This window comes from Protopterus annectens, chromosome 4.part0 (genome assembly GCF_019279795.1).
Source record: "Protopterus annectens isolate FY-2018-M chromosome 4.part0, PAN1.0, whole genome shotgun sequence".
Taxonomy (NCBI): Eukaryota; Metazoa; Chordata; order Ceratodontiformes; family Protopteridae; genus Protopterus; species Protopterus annectens.
Window position 1 is genome coordinate 279,926,962 of NC_056733.1, and position 19,123 is coordinate 279,946,084.

General features: G+C 37.2%; 1 protein-coding gene across 4 annotated transcripts in view; it reads left to right on the forward strand.

The window, feature by feature from the left end:
* Nucleotides 1-19,123, forward strand: part of MED13L (mediator complex subunit 13L) — a 3,068,540-nt gene that overhangs the window by 2,909,881 nt on the left and 139,536 nt on the right. For all 4 annotated transcript variants that reach the window (XM_044068259.1, XM_044068260.1, XM_044068261.1 and 1 more), the window contains one exon: nucleotides 16,126-16,238. In XM_044068259.1, the coding sequence (XP_043924194.1) occupies nucleotides 16,126-16,238 (113 nt within the window). The remainder of the gene's footprint in view (nucleotides 1-16,125; nucleotides 16,239-19,123) is intronic.

Here is a 19,123-nt window from a genome sequence, read left to right on the forward strand (position 1 = left end):
ATTTATCTATTAAAACTCAGCAACAAAAAGTCATTAATTGATGTTATTCAAATCAAATGATATGTGTTCCTTATTTTTTCAGTTTAGTTCAAAATTACTGTTAAAAGTAGGGTAATTTTTGATGCACTGTTTTAAGCCCAATTATCAGTGAGCATATTGTTTTCTCATGTCACTGACTTTTCTTTTACTTTTATAATACCTAGCAGCACACATGATTAGACTGTATTTTTTTCAATAAATGACTATGTAAAGAACTGTTTGTCTTTTGTTGCCCCGACCCCCAACAAAAGAGAAACATATATACATATATGGGTCTACCTGACATGGTCGACAGTTCATATGGTCGACACTCATTTGGTCGACAGATCATTTGGTTGACAAGCAGATTTGCCCCCTTCCCCAATGTTGTGCAACCCTGGAGTTGATATATATAGTTAGGGGGGGTGTGGGGGGCACAGCCCCCCACCTAAAATGCTTGTCGATCAAATGAACTGTCGACCAAATAAACTGTCGACCATATGAACTGTCAACCATGTCAGGTAGACCCACATATATATATATATATATATATATATATATATATATATATATATATGTGTGTGTGTGTGTGTGTGTGTGTGTGTGTGTCACATTGGGCGGTGGGGTAGGATATGACTATCACAGCTAAACACAGCAAGTGTGCCTACAAATACCAGATTTCCTTTGTAGATAGCCCAAATCACTGCTTATGCTGTGTAGTGTTAACATGTTAGTACTTGCAGTATTTCTAGATGTCCTTCTGTTCTCATGTTGCAGTATTCATAACTGTAGGGAGGTCGCTGCCTGCTGCACTGGACATCCGGCCAGTATACCAAAGTCTTTGGATTAGAGTTATGTGCGACTTTGCATGTCAGAGCCAAAAAAGGATGTTGGCTGTATATGTGACATCTGCATGTACCCAACTCAGAACTTCTCTGCTGCAGTGATCTACAGACCTCCCATCGCCAGCCCGTGGAGTCTAGTTGTTGGGTTGTTCATTTGCCTTTGGCTGTCCGCTTTTCAGATAAATACCCTTTTGGGATTTTTGACTATACCTTTTCTTGCTTTCCAGACATACATATCAGGAAGGGAAAGTGTGCTTGTGGAAGACATAAGGAGACGCACGACCACTGTTTGTTTTGCTTAGGGGAAGGCCACGATTACAAGTCCTGTGACATCTGCCAGTCCTTTGTACCCAAAACTTTGCAAAGTCACCTGGCTGCTTTAAAGTTATATTTAGAAAATCAAAGGCTCTGACGTCTGGTATTAGGTATGGAGAGTGAGGTGGGTACCTCCGACGAGCCGCCTCTGAAGAAGGCCAAAACATTTAGGCTCGAAGCCCATGCTGTACCTCAGGAGTCCGGTGAGATTCTTGAGGTGGATTATAGCCCAGGGTCCCATCGGATGTCGGTTTTACCGCTGGAAACGAAAACCGTGGTGGAAGCCCCTTAAGTGTAAACCCAGAGTACGTCCACTGAGGTTGTTCAGCCATCAGGCCCTGATGGTGAGGGGGAACCATGGCTCATGTCTTTGGAGGGGCCTACTGCCGCCTTACCATCCATCCCGATATCGGCTCCCAGACCGGCTATTTCTCCTGTTTCTTTAAAAATGAAACAAAAAGGAAAAACAAAGCACTGCATAATCTGCACCTGGATGGGAGGCCCTTCTCTCAAAACTTGTTCAGAGCCTTCCAGGCCCTTCAGTCTCAGATGCTCCAACAAGTTCTACATCCTGTGCAGCCCTTGGAGGAGTCAGAGAAAGAACTCTCTTCCTCAGATGAATCCCTGACTTACTCTTCACAACTTGAGTCCCCCAAGGACTTTGCTACCCCTGAGGAAGAAGACACCATTAGCCCTAATTCTCCAGGGGAAGAATTTTCTTTTGGGGACACCATTTTCTTAATGAGAGAGCATTTCATATGGGAGATCTCTGATGTCTCTGAGGTAAAAAAAGAGGTATTTTGAACTCCTGCAGATGACTCTGCCTTCTCCATTTGCAGTTCCTCCTTTGCTTCCAGCTTTCCTGGATGCATTTCAGGCTGTGACTCAGGCTCCAGATTCCCAGCCTCCAGCTTCTAAACGACCTGATAGATTTTATAAGGTCCCCCAACAGACACTATTCTTGTTCAAGAATCCTCCTGCAGACCCAGCAGTTATTGCTGTGTCAGCAGACAAATCTTCCAGGCAGTTACCCTGTAATTCTTTGATGTTCTTCGTGTTTCACTGTTGCAGTCATTGTACTTGGGTAATCTGCTGGCAGGTTGCTCTCAGGCAGCCTGAATAACAAAGTCTTGGGTCCTGCGTCGGTTGCTGTCTCCTCTTCCATGGCGTCAGGTCGTCAGGGGTATAAAACATACAGCCAACGCCATTTTATTCAGTCTTTCTTGCCGCACGGTGCCCGAAGCAGAAGCAGTTCGCAAGTGCCGGTCGGCCGACTCCTGAAATTTTCGCATTCGAGTTTCAGAAACGAAGTCTTCAACCTAAAGCCAAGTACCCCGTTGGGGAAACTTTTTCTTGCTCCTTACCGATGTCAGTAAAAGTTAATAATTACATTACTTTTGGGAAGTAAATGCCTCATAAGGATTTTCATTTGTACTGTATTCCTTGCCTAGGCCCAGATCATAATCTGCCTTGCTGTCGGTTTTGTGCTAGATTTAACCAACGCACTATTAAGCGTCGGTATATTTTTGCTTCTAAATATTTTGGATCAAGATTTAATTATCCTGAAATGTCGTCAGTTAGCAATCCGACTACCAGAGTTCACAAAAAGTGCAAAGAAAAAGACAGAGACAGACCGTCGAGGTCCAAAACTGATGAAGCTTCTCCTAAGCCAGTTGCCGGTTCACCGGTACTCAGTGAGGCACATTCGCAGCCCCTGATACCAGCTACTTTTGAGTCACAGGCCTCTACCGAGACCCATTTGGAGTCCGGTATGCCACGAGATTCTCAGAGTATTGAACCCACGGATGTCTCTCCCTTGGATGGGTCCGGAGCCGCTGAGCAGGCACCGGCTTCTGAGGGTGTTTTCAGGCCTCAACATTTTTATATTAAACCGACGCCAGCCTCAAAAACAAGATCAAAAACTTCTTCTATGTCTAAAAAACCGACACATGAGCCACATACTCAGGCCCCTATGCCTAAAAAACAGATGATTAAAATGACTGAGGACTTAATTACCTTGATCAGGGGTTCCCAACCCCCCGCTAAGAGGCCTAGGCAAGGCACTGATTATGAATCTTCAGATCAGGTTTCCATTTCTTCTGATTCCTCTTCTGATCAGGAATTTTCTATTCCACCCTATGAGGATTCTGATGAAGAGGAATCCATCCCATCTGCATCTCCTCCTGAGGATTACTCTTTTGGAGAAACTTTGCATACTTTAAGGGAACATTTTCACTGGGAGAGTCAGGACATCTCTGAATCAAAAAATAGGCTTAGGGATTTTCTTTTTCTTCCTCAGCGTAGGCCTTTGGCAATACCTCCTGTATTAGACATTGTCTATGATGTGTTTTCGGAATCAAGCATGGCTCCTGATTCCCTACCTCTGGCTCCTAGTAAGCCAGACAGATATTACAGGTTTCCTGACTCCCACAAATTTCTATTCAAAAGTCCTGCTGCTGACCCTGAGACTATTGCACAGGGTCCCAAGGGTGTAAAGGCGTCTACAGCCAAAAATCCTAGCCCCTTTGATAGAGATTCCAGGGCATTGGATAGATGGGGAAAGAAGGTTTATACGTCTGCAACCTTGGCAATTAGGGCCTTAAACTGCCAGTTTCATATGCTTAAATATCAACAGCATGTTATGGGCTTACTGAAACAGAAAATGATGTTGATTTCTGATTCTGTGGAAAATAAAGAATTACAGGAATTATTGCATTCAGCAGAACAGGTTGGAAAACATATTTTGCAATGTGGCTTTGAATCCTTGGAGGCCTGTTGCAGGGCCGCAGTTACTGGATCTGTGATTAGAAGGCATGCCTGGCTCAAGGAGCAAAATCTGCCTGATCATGTTAAAGCTAAATTGTTGGATGCCCCCTTGCAGCATGATACTCTGGTAATAAGGCAGAAGAGGTTTTAAAGAAAATGGAAGACAAAGCCAAATCTATGCAAACTGTAAAAGATTTCTTGCAAGTGCCGCCACCCAGGTTCAGTAGGCACTGGCCTACTAAAAATTGGTCCTTTCCTGTGTCCAACAGAGCCACTCAAGGCAAATCCAGGCGCTGAAAAGGCTCCAGATACCAATCACAGGGTTCTTACAGGTCAAAGCAATGGGGTGCCTCCACCTCCAAATCTGGAGGAAACAAAGCACAACCCTACAGTAAGCAGTCTCAATGACTTCCCTCTACCTTCACCAAGCACTTATCTTTCAGCAGCCCCTTTGGGGGGAAAACTAGCACTTCATGCTCAAAATTGGCAGTTAATTACACAGGACAAGTGGGTATTAAACATAGTATCCCAGGGGTACAGATTTCATTTCCATACTTTGCCAATTCCAAACAGTTGGCCAGATCTGCCACAAAATCAGTGGGCAGAGGCTCAGAAACAAGTTATGTCCCTCATGGATATGGGGGCTATTCATCCAGTACCAGAAAAAGGAAAAAGGACAAGGTTTTTATTCGACTTTTCCTGGTACCCAGAAAAGACAATGCCTGGCGTCCAATACTGGACTTATCAATTTTAAACACATTCCTGGACGTTCCAAAATTCAAAATGCTGACTTTACAACAGCTACTGCCTATGCTGGGCAGGAACGCTTGGTTAGTGACTCTAGACTTAAAAGAGGCATACCTGCATATCCCACTAAGGGAATCATGCAGAAGATACCTCCACTTCAAGGCAGGTTTTTTGCATTACCAATTCTCTGCACTGCTCTTTGGCTTATCTACTGCGCCCAGGGTCTTTACAAAGTGCAGACAAAGAAGCATACAAATTTATCCTTATCTGGACGACTGTATCATTCAAGCAGAGGACAAGGACACTCTTCTTTAACATCTGGCATTTGTAAAAAGGCTCCTAACATGCCTAGGGTACACAATAAATGAAAAGAAATCCCAACTGGTACCCTCTCATATAATTACATTCCTGGGTGCAAGCTTGAATACAACTGCCCAGATGGCTTACCTTACGCCAGACAAAGGCAACTGACAACATACTTCAAACAAATGGCAACAAAAACCCAGTTATCTGCAAGACAAATTCTGCAGGCTTTGGGGTTCATGGCATCCTGCATTCTGCTAATTCCATATGCGAGACTGCATATGAGGAAACTACAGTGGTACCTAAAAAGTTTATGGAGTCAGCATTGTCACAGTCTGGAAACAATGATTCCTCTCATTCCCTGCCTACAACAGGAGTTTCTTTGGTGGGCAGAGACGTCATCAAAACAAGGGACTGTCATTCACTCTACCCCCTGCCACCCAAACCCTAACTTCAGACACATCAGACTATGCTTGGGGGGCCCACCTGGCGGGGAGATGCATTCAGGGCAAATGAAGCCCAAAACAAATGCATCTGCATGTCAACCAAAAAGAGATGGTAGCTGTTCAGAATGCTCTGACAGCTTTCAAGGACTTACTTCATCCAGGACAACTACTGATAAAGACGGACAACACCACGGTTATGTGGTACATAAACAAGCAGGGGAGTACACATTCCTACCCCCTTTGCAGACTAGCCATGGCATTGTGGAACATAGCTTTGACTTACCCAATGCATCTTCAAGCTCAGTTCCTGCCAGGAAAACAAAATACTCTGGCAGGCGACCTCAGCAGAAATCTTATGGACCCGCACGAATGGAAACTGGATCCACAAATCTTCAGATGTTAACACAGAAATGGGGGAGCCCAGACATAGATCTATTTGCCTCTCCCCAAAATTATCAGCTGGACAAATTCTGCATAAGAACTTATCACAGAAAAGCATGGAAAGTGGATGCCCTATCTTTCAGTTGGAAAAACCTATCAGTCTGTGTCTTTCCCCCTCTGCCTCTTCTCTCCAAGGTCTTACTAAAAGTCAGACAGGAAAAAGCAAAAATGATCCTAGTTGCTCCGGACTGGCTTCGCCAGCACTGTTACCCAATTCTAAGGAATATGTCTCAACTTCCTCCTTGGTACTTGCCTTAAATACCTCATCTACTGTCTCAGCAGAACAATCAAATTCTGCACACTCAACTCCAAACTCTGAACCTTGCAGCATGGCTGACCATTTAATTATTCAAACAACACCTCAGTAAATCTGTGATGGATGTCATTTTGGAAGCCAGAAGGCCTAATACTAGAAAATCTTATGCTGATAAATGGAAGAGATTCTGTGCTTGGAACCAAGCACAAGGAATGGACACAGCAAAGCCTAATATTCCTCATATTTTACAATATTTGACTGAGATGCTTGACAAGGGCCTATCTTTTTCTTCAATAAAAATACATGCCTCTGCCATCTCGGCTCATTACAACACAGAGCCTCCTCTCTTTTCTCATCTTCTGCTTAAACAGTATCTTAGAGGGGCCAAAAATTTAAGGCCTCCCAGAAGATCACCAACTCCTGCATAGGACCTCAAATTTGTGCTGGAAAAACTCACCCTACCTCCTTTAGAACCAGCAGCTACTGCGGATATAAAATTTCTATCTTGGAAAACAGCTTTCCTGTTGGCAGTCACTTCAGCAAGAAGGGTTTCAGAACTACAGGCTCTCATGGCTGTGGAGCTTTTTATTACATTTTACCCAGACAGGGTGTCCCTCAGGACCAATCCTTCTTTTATGCCTAAGGTGGTATCCAGTGTAGCTCTTAACCAGACAATTCACCTGCCAACATTTTACCCAAATCCACAGAACAAGGGGGAGCGGATTCTGCATTCATTGGATGTACACAGACAACTAAGATTCTACTTAAACAGGACCAAATCTCTAAGGAAGTCTAAGCAACTACTGGTAGCATTTGCTGCAGGGTCAGAGGGGAAGACTATATCAAAGCAGACTATTTCTAAGTGGATAAGCCATGGCATTCATTTCTGCTACTTGCACCATGGTAAGCCTGTGCCCAAGGGGATCAGGTCACATTCCACCAGGGCTGCCTCTACCTCAGCAGCTTTTCTCAGAGGGGTTCCAACAAAAGACATTCTAGAGGCTGCTACTTGGAGCTCTGTTCATACCTTCACAAAGCATTATCGTTTGCCTCTCTTCTCCAAATCCAGGGCAGGCTTTACCACTGCAGTTCTGCAGGGCCTTATAGCCGCTCCTAATGCTATTTAGTTCCATCCTTCTATACATAGCTTTGGGATTATACCTAAAAGTAATGACTGCAACAGTGAAACACGAAGAACATAGTACAGTTGTGTACACTTACCATAAATGTAGATGTTCAACTGTATTCACTGTTGCAGTCCGGGTTACCCACCCGCCATCCCCCTTTTCTATAACATTTCTTTCCTTCACTATATACTAAAGCCTTTGTGGTGTATTTGCTTTTAGATGAAGGTGAAGTTTATGTTGCTGAAAGTGCATTTACATATATTTCTGTTTCAAAAAATAGCTTGAACTCCAAAAAAACTCACTTACAGCTCCCAAACACAGTAAATAACCGTGAACAAATGTAAAAGTTGTTGATTTATTAAGCGTTCTTTTTAAAATCCACTTTTCGTCGAGTACACCTTACTCATCTTCATCAGATGCAAGTCTTAAATAAAAAGAAATACAAATTATTACAACTAGGCACCCTTTTTAACTCTAAACTAGAACACATGCTAAACACCTTCATTACTATTATTGGTTGAATGTATTCAGAATCACTGCATTGTTTAAAAATTTAAAGATACATTGTAGTGTTTCTATTTGTTACAAACATATTGTCATTTCCATAAAACCACATAACTCATACCGGAAGTGCACCAAACAATAGTACAACTGTTTACTACCAACTATATAAAGAATTGTACATATATTTAAAACTTATATGTGTAAGTATACATATATTAAAACGTTTTACATGTTTAAAAGTGATCTCCTGTTCACTCCCAAGATAATGAGCCTTTCCTTAAATCTATTTATTTCAGACTCATAACCTTCTGTCGTTGCATTATGAATAATGTGGACTATCAGAATAAAATGTTAGAAATGCTAGATGATATAAATCATTATAAAATTATTAATAAGAAAAAGATAGAAAATATAAAAAGTAATATTATTAGAACAATAGATAGCTTGGTCAAAGAACATATTATAAATATGGAGTTAGCAAAATTTTTGATAGTAGAACATCCTATAATACCCATTATAAGGGGAATACCGAAGATACATAAGAATGCCATAAATCCACCCATGCGGCCAATTGTTTCAGGGCTGGGGTGGTGTACGGAATCGTTCTCCTTATATGTTGAGAAACAACTTAGACCTATTTTGGATATGAATGAAACTATTCTTAAGGATACCAAGCAATTTCTGACAGATTTATATGCGTTTAATAGTGTTACTCCTATGGAACCAACCATGAGGTTTGTCATTTTGGATGTCCAATCTCTTTTTACCATGATACCTAATGGGATGGGAATAGAGTTGATAAAGAAATATCTCATCAAACATAGTGATTGTATAGGCTCCAAAATAGATTTAATTTGCCTATTTCTTGAGAACATCCTTGAGAATAATATATTTATCTTTAATGAAATTGTATACCTCCAGCGTGATGGCGTGGCTATGGGCACATCTTGTGCCAGTAGCTACGCCAACATGTTTTTGGCACTATGGGAGGAAGAATTTTTGTTTGTGAAAGAATGGTTTACAGCTCATGTTCTTTTTTATTGTAGATTTGTAGATGATATCTTTATTCTATGGAATGGAGATGATAATGTCCTCCATCAAAGTATACATGAAATGAATAATATGACTGAATGTCTTAATTTTACATTTAATAGTTCAGAATATAAAACTGATTATTTGGATGTTTATGTTGAAAGGGTGATGGGTACATCTATTAATACTGGTGTGTTTAGAAAGAAGTGTTATAAAAACACACTTCTTCATAGGAATAGTATGCACCCCAAGTATATATTTAATAATATAATTAAGGGACAAGGCATGAGGATTTCTCGGTTGAATGCAACGACAGAAGGTTATGAGTCTGAAATAAATAGATTTAAGGAAAGGCTTATTATTCGTGGCTATAGTTTAGAAGAGATAGAGCAAAGCTTACATGATATTAGTCCACTTAGAACTACTAGAGCAGCTCCTTACTTTTCTGATAATATACAAGAGAATAGAAGTATTAACACTGATCTTCAGATGTTGTGTATGCCCATATATTATACAAAGAATAATCAATATATTATGGATATTATTCAGCAGCATTGGAAAATACTTACAACGGATGTAGAACTTAAGAATATAGTAGGGGAGAAACCAAAATATCAATTTAAGAATAAATTCAACTTAAAGAGACTATTGTGTTATACAACACATGAATTAACCACTAAAAATCAATTTGGTATGTCATCTTGTGGAAAATGTAATTATTGCATTAATATAATAGAATCCGATAGATTTATACATCCAGATAATGGGAGAATTTTTTCGATTTAAAGTATCAGCTGATTGTAACACAGTGCATGTGGTATATATGGCAGTTTGCCAAGCATGCTCTTCATTCTATGTAGGCAAGACTGATAGGCAGTTTCAGAATAGAATAAGGGAACATTTATATGCCATCAGGATTAAGTATGAAAAAAATGCTCTTGCCAAACATGTACAACAATATGGGAATGAACATAATTTTAAGTTTATGGTTATAGATATAGGTTCATAGGTTCATACTAGGCTATCTGCCCTAGGGCATTTATAAGCCTAGCCAGAGTATGTTTGGCTTTCGCCACCCATTTTAAATTAATTTTGCTATGCCCTTTTTCGAGGTTAGTATACTGTGCCTCTGTTTAACAGTGACACAGAAGTGATACCCGGGGTAAACCTACGATCTCCCATCCACTCATCAAGACTCCTCTTGAAGAGAATCAATGAGGGATTCTGCCTAACCTGGACTGGGATTTTATTCCATAGTGAAGGGAGCCATCAGAGAGGGTAATATTAGGAATGCAACAGAAAGTAAAGAAACACAGTGGATAATCAGATTGAGGGCAGATTGAGGATCAGGGCTAAATGAAAGGGCTTCAATCAGACCATTGTTGAGAGTAAAGCAAGGGAATGTAAAATGAGAAAATATGTATTGATACAATATAAATTTAAAATGTACTATTTATAGTGCACTCTTTATAAGTAGTTTTATGTGTTATTAATTAGCTTTATATATAGCTGTACGTTTAGGCAGTTTTTAAAAAAACGCAACTATTCTTTATAGAAGTAGTTTTTTATACATTTTGACACATATATAAATATATTTTCATATAGTTAAAGATCAAGTTATTTGTAGAACTTATTAGTTATGATTTTTAAGGTAGCATAATGAATTTTGTTTACGCTACTTATTAATTGTTACCAAGTTTATATAGATCAAGTGTGATATAACAACTATAAGCAGTTAGTGTTAATAATATAGGGTTACATAATATCTATGCTCATTACGAACATCATCTCGTAATGGATATCTGACTGTGTGAATTAGATAAGTATTCTTAAGAAGGTCAGATATAGAAACGTTAAGCATCTTAAACGTATAAGGTTGATGCATTTGAGATACAATTTATTAACACTATGTGTATGATAATGCGTTTTATTGGAAGCGTATAATTTATATTTTTGAATTCCTTATGCCCATAAATATTAGATAGTAAAATTATGATATGCACATAAGTATATATTTTTAAAAGTGCTTGATAGAAATTTATACTAGTTTTTGCAACTGATTAATTATGTTTTAACCATGGAGGTATATTTCTTTAAATGGTTCAATTAGTGAGAACTTTGAAATCAGCTGTTCACTATTTAAGTAACTGATTGAAAATTAGAAGAAATGTATGGTCTGAGTAAGCTTTTCGTGAAAGCGCTTACCTTGTGCACAACAATAAAGATCGTTTTTATAATTTTATTTTTTGAGTACGAGACTGGATTTATATCGAGACATTGGTTGCCTTTCACTGCTCGTTGTTTTTGGATATATATTTTACTTATTATTGACTTGCAGTGAGGCATTTATTCCGTTTGGCGTTTTGCTAATTGTGTTTGTTATTATTTTTATTAAGTTGATAATAATTTAAACCCTTATTCACAACTGTGGCACTGGAGGTGAATGGAGATACTGGTTCAGTGGGATCACAGGTCAACATGTTGTCACGGGAACTGATTACTTCCATGTAAAGAACTGTTCTTTCCGCAAATGCCGCTGATGCACACATGGTGAATTTATCCATTGTTACAAGTTATGCATTGGTTGCGAATAAGAGGTTAAGTGATTTTCAACTTATTAAACATAATTGCAGTGTGCACCATGGTTTAATTTTGTGGTTTACTAATCTGGATCCTCTGGTCAGAATAGTAGAGAAATTTGTGTATGATCAAGTCATACAGTTTATTATCTAATATGACATCCTTTCAGACAGGAAATGTGGATTCAGACCAAAATACTGTGCTACTACTGCCATCCTTTCTCTTGTAAATGAGTTTTATGCCAATATGAAAATGGGGGTGACAGCTGCAGTGCTTTTTAGCCCAAAACAGTTCAACCATAATAACTTACCAATAAAGCAAAAATGTGAATTATGTGTAGAAGTTTGTACGTGGTTAACCAATTATCTTCTCAATAGTACATTCACCATTTCAACAAACAGCACAAAACCACTACTCTCTTTCACTAACATTGGTGAACCTAAAGGCTCGGTACCCAGTCCCCTTTTATTCTCTCTATCAACAATCTCTCTTGAGATCTTTCTTCACTTAATTGTATCCTATACTGATGATACAGACATCTTCAGATCTTCCAGTACTCAAAACCAGATAAACTATTTACTGCAAAATGATTTCAAACGTCTCAGGAATTGACTTACCATAACAAGATATCTTCCAACACCAAGAAACCTATCATTATAGTCTTTGGCAGCAATAAAATAATCTATTTTTCTTCTACATCAGTTATACTATGCCTAGATCTTCATCAATCACCCAATAAAGATACCTGGGACTGATTATTTTTCCAACTTCATACTCAATATCTTATAAATTCCTTTCCCAGATTAGGGTAGCATATAGAGTGTCTCACCTGTTTACTAAGGATGCAGTGCTGTTGCATTCAGTGTGCTTTTACCTCAACGTGAATATTCACTCCCCGTCATTGTCCACCAGACTTCACATAATCTGCACATACTACAAAATCTGAAAGCAAATTTCTCAGGTGCATCCATTTCAGCCTTCAGTGTGAACACCACTAGGTGATAATTAAGAAGTCTAACTCGCTTCCAGTGAAAGGAAGAGCTACTTTTCTTCTCAATACTTTAACATGCAAACTCTTAAATGGCAATTACTGCCCTCTTTTTAAAAATGTCTTTCGCCTTAATCCACCCCCAGGAAATCTGACTCCAGTCTTCTAACCTGCCCAGCCTAAATACTTGCCATAATGGAGAAATCTTTTCCTAAACTAGTGACATTAAAATATCTCTCTCTCTCTCATATATGTATACATATATATATATATATATATATATATAGAGTATATATATATATATATATATATATATATATATATATATACACATACATATATAAAACGCCCAATAATCTGGATAACTGTTATCATTCCCTTTAAAAGTACACTATGGCTAGATGTCAGTGTCATTACTTTGACGACAAAGGTTATATTCTACTAGATTACCATTCTCTTTAGCTTTACTTAGAGTTTGAAAGTTTTTACTCATACGTGAGTAGGTCCTGTAAATACTTGTGTACACTGTAACTAACTCTCATGAAACCCCCTCTCTCTGCAGCCTGCCCCTCTGTATTTTTGTGTCCTTAACTCTTCCAATTCCGTGATATTCCAACCTGCTCTTCACACCTCCAACTTTACTTACTAAAATGGGTTACTCACCAACACGTGCAGTTTGTACCATCTGTGATATGCTAACTGTGTGTCTCATTGTTGGAAATGCAAGATTAGTATAGTCAATCACAATATGTTCGCTGCACCATAAGTACAGTTCTCTTTGATGATATGTATACGTTGTTCAGTGTGGGGTCTGTCAGTATTATCTCACAGAGGTACTTACGCAAGAGAGACAATTCTCTTTAAGCTGCATGCAAATCAAAAAGGATCATATCTTGGTCTTCATGTCTTTTCATGATATTTTTATTTGAGTGTGCTGGACTGGTGGTGGCTACATGCCAAGAGTAACCCTACCAACAAGCTGCATGAATGTAACCAGATGTCGCAAATAAAACCCAAGTTCCAATAATCACCAGGGACTGATTTTTTTTCCTCAAGATTTATTAAAACACTGTCTTCTTTTTAGTATGCAAGACTTCTTTTTGAATTTGGTTTTATTAATTGATTACACACACCTTTTTTTTTTTCTTTTGCCATCTAGGTAAGTTTTTCTTTTTCAAGGGTGGCCCAGGAGTACTGTCTAGTTAAGTGACTTGTTCAGAGTCGCACAGTAGGCAAATGAAGATGAAAGGAATCAGGCCCTGTGCAGTGGTCATACAAAGTAACTCATAAACAGCTCTGAGCTGTACCTGTGCACTAACTGCCAGATAAGGTGTTCATTTTTAAATTTAAAAAAAAAAAAAAAAAAAAAAAGCAAACATTAATGAACCAGAGAACGGCATGGTTCCCTGCGAATGCCATTCCTTTTTTGAATGAACTGCCAGTAAGGGAGGGAAGGAAATGTAATAGTTTAAGGGATTGTTAGATAATCGTATGGATTTAAGAGGCTTAAAATCTTGAGAATTCTGATACTAAGCAGCTTGCTGCCTCGGTGTCATATTTGAGGCACTTTTAATTTTGTTTAATGAGGTTTTTGTATGTCAGTGTGGGACTGTCTTTACACCTCAGTTTCTTAGTGTACCACCTCCACAGTCACACCAGCTTTATGAAAAGGAAAATTTTCTGAGTTGGTGCATCTTCATATATAGCGTAATTAGAAATCAGGGGTGCAAAACAAATTTACTGTTGCAAAGTACTTAGTAAAATGTATTACTGACTCCTACTATGTGGCAAGAGAGAGAGTTCATGTTATGTAATGTGTACAAACCGGAAGATTTGTATTTGGGTACTCATAGTTACTTTTTTTAGATTATGACTGAAAGTGGTCCAGTGGAATACGCTTGTTTATCTGTTTAACAAAAGCTAAGTAAGCAAGTAAGAAATATGAAAGTTCAATTAAGATTTTCATGTTCTGTGTTAATGGATAAAACAACCTTTGTAGTTGTCACAACTAGAGGGATTTTTCAAAGAATTTATGTAATTAAAATTTGTCACCTCACCATCTCACTGCATATACTGTGTTGACTTTATAGTGCTAACCTTTACTTCACTGAGTTTTCAAGAAGTGTTATATAGCATTTCTGAAATGCTATTTAGTAGCTGTATATTCAAGTTAAGATATAAAACGCTTTTTATGCAGGCTGAAAACTCCATACAGACAGATATACTCTGGAATCTGTGCCGTGTATTTAAGACACCACTTCAAATGCGTCGTTAGGTAAGGAAAAACACATGGAAGTGAAGGTCTTTGAAAAAGTAAGCCATACAAAACACAACATACAGCATGCACTATCAGTGTAATGCTTATCAGTGTTATTCACTGAAAAGTCATACGCCCACATTCTTTAACACCACCCAAAAAAATAATTCCCTCTCAGCTTATTTTTTCTTTTTTATTTTTGAGCCCTCTTACTATTCTCACTTGACTCCCATCTTCCCTTTCCTCTCCTCAGTATCAGTGCATCAGTGACTGGCACAGATCTGCATTTACCTCTAATGCTACCAGTAAGCATTGCATACCCAATAGGTAACACTTTAAATTTTAGCTTGCAGTCGCCATCTGGTTGTAGACTATTAGAATTTAAAGGTCTGAATGAACGCAGCATAATCTGTGTGCTTTGCCCATTACATTACAAATTATATTTCTTCACATATCTGTAAGAAACTTTATTGGACATTAGACCTGTGTATATGTTTATATGTAAGAAGTTTGGGGATAGTTGACAGTGACTAGGAACATGCAAAGTTAGTGCATTGGCACATTTGTCTGTCTACAGAGCTCCTTGAATTAAAATGTAGACATTTAAAGTGATAATAGTGAAAGTAAAGCATTTAACTTGAGGCATTCTGGTTTAGTGCATAGAGTTGGTCAGCATTGGTATACCCCAGTTTTTAAGGCATGCACCATTAAAGAGTGTGGTTAAGATCAGGTGACAGCAGCTCAGCAGCTCAAACACACTGCTAGATTGAGCTTTGCATGTTGCATGGGTTAAGTGCAGTCTATCTGAGGAATGAAGGATATATTTAAAACTGGTGGGATTTCATTGTGGGCTTTACAGATTACTGATCTAAGCCTAAAGGCTGCTGAATTTTAGAGCAGGATTATTATTTCAGTAGTACTAGACTTTATCAGTTAAGCTTAGGTTGTCATGCCATTTAAATACAGGATGGTATAGTGACATAGTGACTAGCATTGTTATTTCACAGCAAGAGTTTATCCAGTTTGATTCTCAGAGCCTGCAGTTCCTCCCAGTGTTTGCATAGGCTTTCTCCATGTGATCGAGTTTTCACATACCTCCCAAAGACATGCATTAGATTAACTGGTGAATCTGAATAGTCCCTAGTGTGTGTGTGTGTGTGTGTGTGTGTAAGGCCTGGCAGTGTACTCCCCTTCTTGCCTAATAAACTCATTGGATGGCAGCGGCTGTCCACAGCTTCATTATTGGTGTTGGCTGTGAGTTGTAATCATGGATGAATGGAATAACTTCACTTGCTTTCACACAGTTTTATTCTGTTTTTTTTTCCTTAACCAATGAAGAAAATAGTAAAGCTTTTGCATTTGCTTCAGTGTTTTTATTTTGATGGTTATTAAACAGTGCTGAGGTAAAGATAGCTTTGTATCCATCTGAATGTAGCTTCTTAAAAAAAGGTTTTCTGGGTTTGTGTAGATATTACATTGATGATTTGTGCTTTCATACAGGCCTCTCTTCATCATCATATTTCAGTGGCTCAGTCTGATGAATTGATTTCCAGCAAGAATTCCCAGCGAGTTCCTCATCCATTGGACTCGAAGACTACTTCAGATGTTTTGAGGTAATGGAATGGCTTTTCTTTAAATTTTGGAAAATTATTCAGAATATGCCTTTTCAGAGTCAAATTGATTTGTTAAGATTAATGGCTCATTTAGCTTTGATGTTTCAGCTGCCCTAATACATGTAACCGAAGCTCATAGTTTAATGTTGTAATGTGGAATAAGTTACGGTATTGTTTCATTTTTTTTCCTCCTGTGGACACCAGTTTTGATGTTTGGCTTTGCCATATTTGAGAAAGTTCAAGTAAAATGACTGCTTTTCATTTTTTCACATTTGCTGACATGGATCTTTATGTATATCATAGTAAAGACAGTCAGCACAAAGTTGAGGAACCTCACAGAAGAGGCATTGTTTAGTTTATACACAAAACTAAACCCACAAGAGGCTTTAACTTACTTAAAATATGGAATTGTCATTATTAGTTGAGCTGAACAACATGACTTGCATAGAAAATGTCATCTGTTAAAAAAAATGGTTTACTTCAGAATCCCACAAAAGTTGTGTAATAGAGCAAAATATCAGTATTTGACCCAGTGGGCAGAATCCCCATATTTAGGTTTATTCATTATTAAAGTTACTTATCCAGCATCCTGGTTTGTTGCTACAGCCAATAAACACCTTGCTCCTGTGACTTGCAAAACTCAGACTCTCTTGGATTTTGTTGAACATACAGATTTTTAGATCAGATCTTTAATTTTATTAATGTTTATGTCTCTTAAATCATATTGTTTAATATATTTCCAATTTCTGTTGTCTGTTTTTGCCTCTAAATCTGGTTGTTTATATTGTTTGGATAAAGTAGGCTTTGTCTCTGCATTCATTTCTGTTTATTATCATAAAAATGTATTCTACGATTTCCATGTGTTTCTTTTTCAGTTTCTGTCATTAGATTTTTTTATTTTTAATCTTATAAGACCCAGTTTGGGTGTTCCAGTTGATATTTAATCATAATCATGTCCATTGATATTATAACCTTTAAAGCAGTTTGGTCAGTAACTTAGATTGTTTTGTTTTAATTTTAGTGTTTTGTTATAGATCATGACACACATGTGAATGGGAAAACCATAAATAATTTCTTTAATGCAAACCATTAGTAATTTAATTTCTAAATGTCTCTATTAAAATATTAATTTAATTTGATTTTGTTAATCTTTTGTGGTATTATTGAAATAATTTTTGATTATCCATATTTTATATATGGTGTCATCTGAAAGGTAGTGGACCTTAACAATGGGTTTTCACATGTAACATTATGCATTAACTTCCATTGTGCATTATAGTGATTATCTAACCAATATAATGTGGTTTTAAACACTGATGCAAAGGCATAATTTTCACCATTCAGGAATTTTATTTCTCCCTTATTCCATGTTCTGGTGAGATTCGTATAAGGTATTCTGGGTGGATGTCATAAGAAGTTTAACATCTTATTTTTTAAATAATTCTTTCTCAGAAATTAATGCAGGTATTTGTGTAATGTGTAGTCTTTATGTAATAGTACCATTTTAATTAGAGTCACTCTGTCTTCACGGGAAAAAATACATTGTTCCATTTATTTGTTATTGTATCAAGTTCGTATATTATTTTGTTAGAATTTCATTTTAAAATCAATTCTAAATTAACCAAAATAAAACATGTATTAGGTGTTTAAAAATATGTAGCTGCCCACCAGCAATTGCCATCTTGCCAATGTTTAGCTAAATTTTAATTAGTTAATAACAATTTTGATTTTTCATTGTGTCATTTTAGAAATGTTTTCAAAAAGTTTATTGAATTATACATCTCATCTCCTGTTAGTAGAATAGCCATTCAAGGTTGTATTTTTGAGTGATATCTTTCACTGAATTTGAAACATTCAGTTCTAGCATTGGCTGTAAAATAATTTGAGAATGGTTCAATTACTAATGCAAACATTAAAGAACAAGAGAGCAACGTTGTTTTGTACCTTTATTTATTTTGCAACCATGATACAAAAAGGAACCTGTTGTAATATATGCGCTGGAATTTTTCATATTTATTTTTTAATAAAATAATACCTCATAAAATTCAAATAGTTCTAATGACTGAAGTACGTAATTACAATTGACTGAAGCAAATTATTTTCTAGATCCAATCTTATAACTGCCAATTTAGATCTGTTTGTTTTAGCATAATTTAGAATAATTAATATTCTTTAATATTATTCTAAATTTGTCTGTGAATTATAAATCCTTCTTGATCTGTGCATATTAATGAAATTGTTTCCCTTAATCTGAGATTATTGGCATAAAGATTCTGTAGTCTACATTTAAGAATGAAATGGGTCTGTATGACAGACACTCATTTCAGAATCTTTAGCTTGCTTCATTATTGAGGATATTATCCAGTACTTCCATGATGAAAAGATATTCCTGCCTTTCTGAATCAACAAAAATATTTTAAGCTATATTTTAGGATAATGTTTTATATATTTCTGAAATTGTGTGAAACCTAGGGACTTTAGTATTTTTAAGTTTCTTTTTTGGCATTTAATTTCCTTCAGTGTTGCATCTTTTGTTAAATATTTGCTTTGTTGTGGAGTTACCTCATCTGTAATGTTTTTATGAAATATGTTTTAATACTCCTCTTTTTTTTTTAGTTCTTCATATTTTGTAACATTTATTCTCTATCTGAAGTTTTCCTTCTTGATTCTATATTATGTATACATTTAATGTGGTTGGCTTAATTAGACTGAATCTGTTAGCAAGCCGTTGTATGCCTTTAGGTGTCAAGACACGTGACTGTAATTAATCTTATTCTAATCATTTTTGTGGGGTTTTTTTCCTACAGTAGAATTTATTGATATTTGATATTGTTTTATTTCTTTACCTTTCTTAATACTGTCCCTAAAGCCCTCCTCTGTCTTCA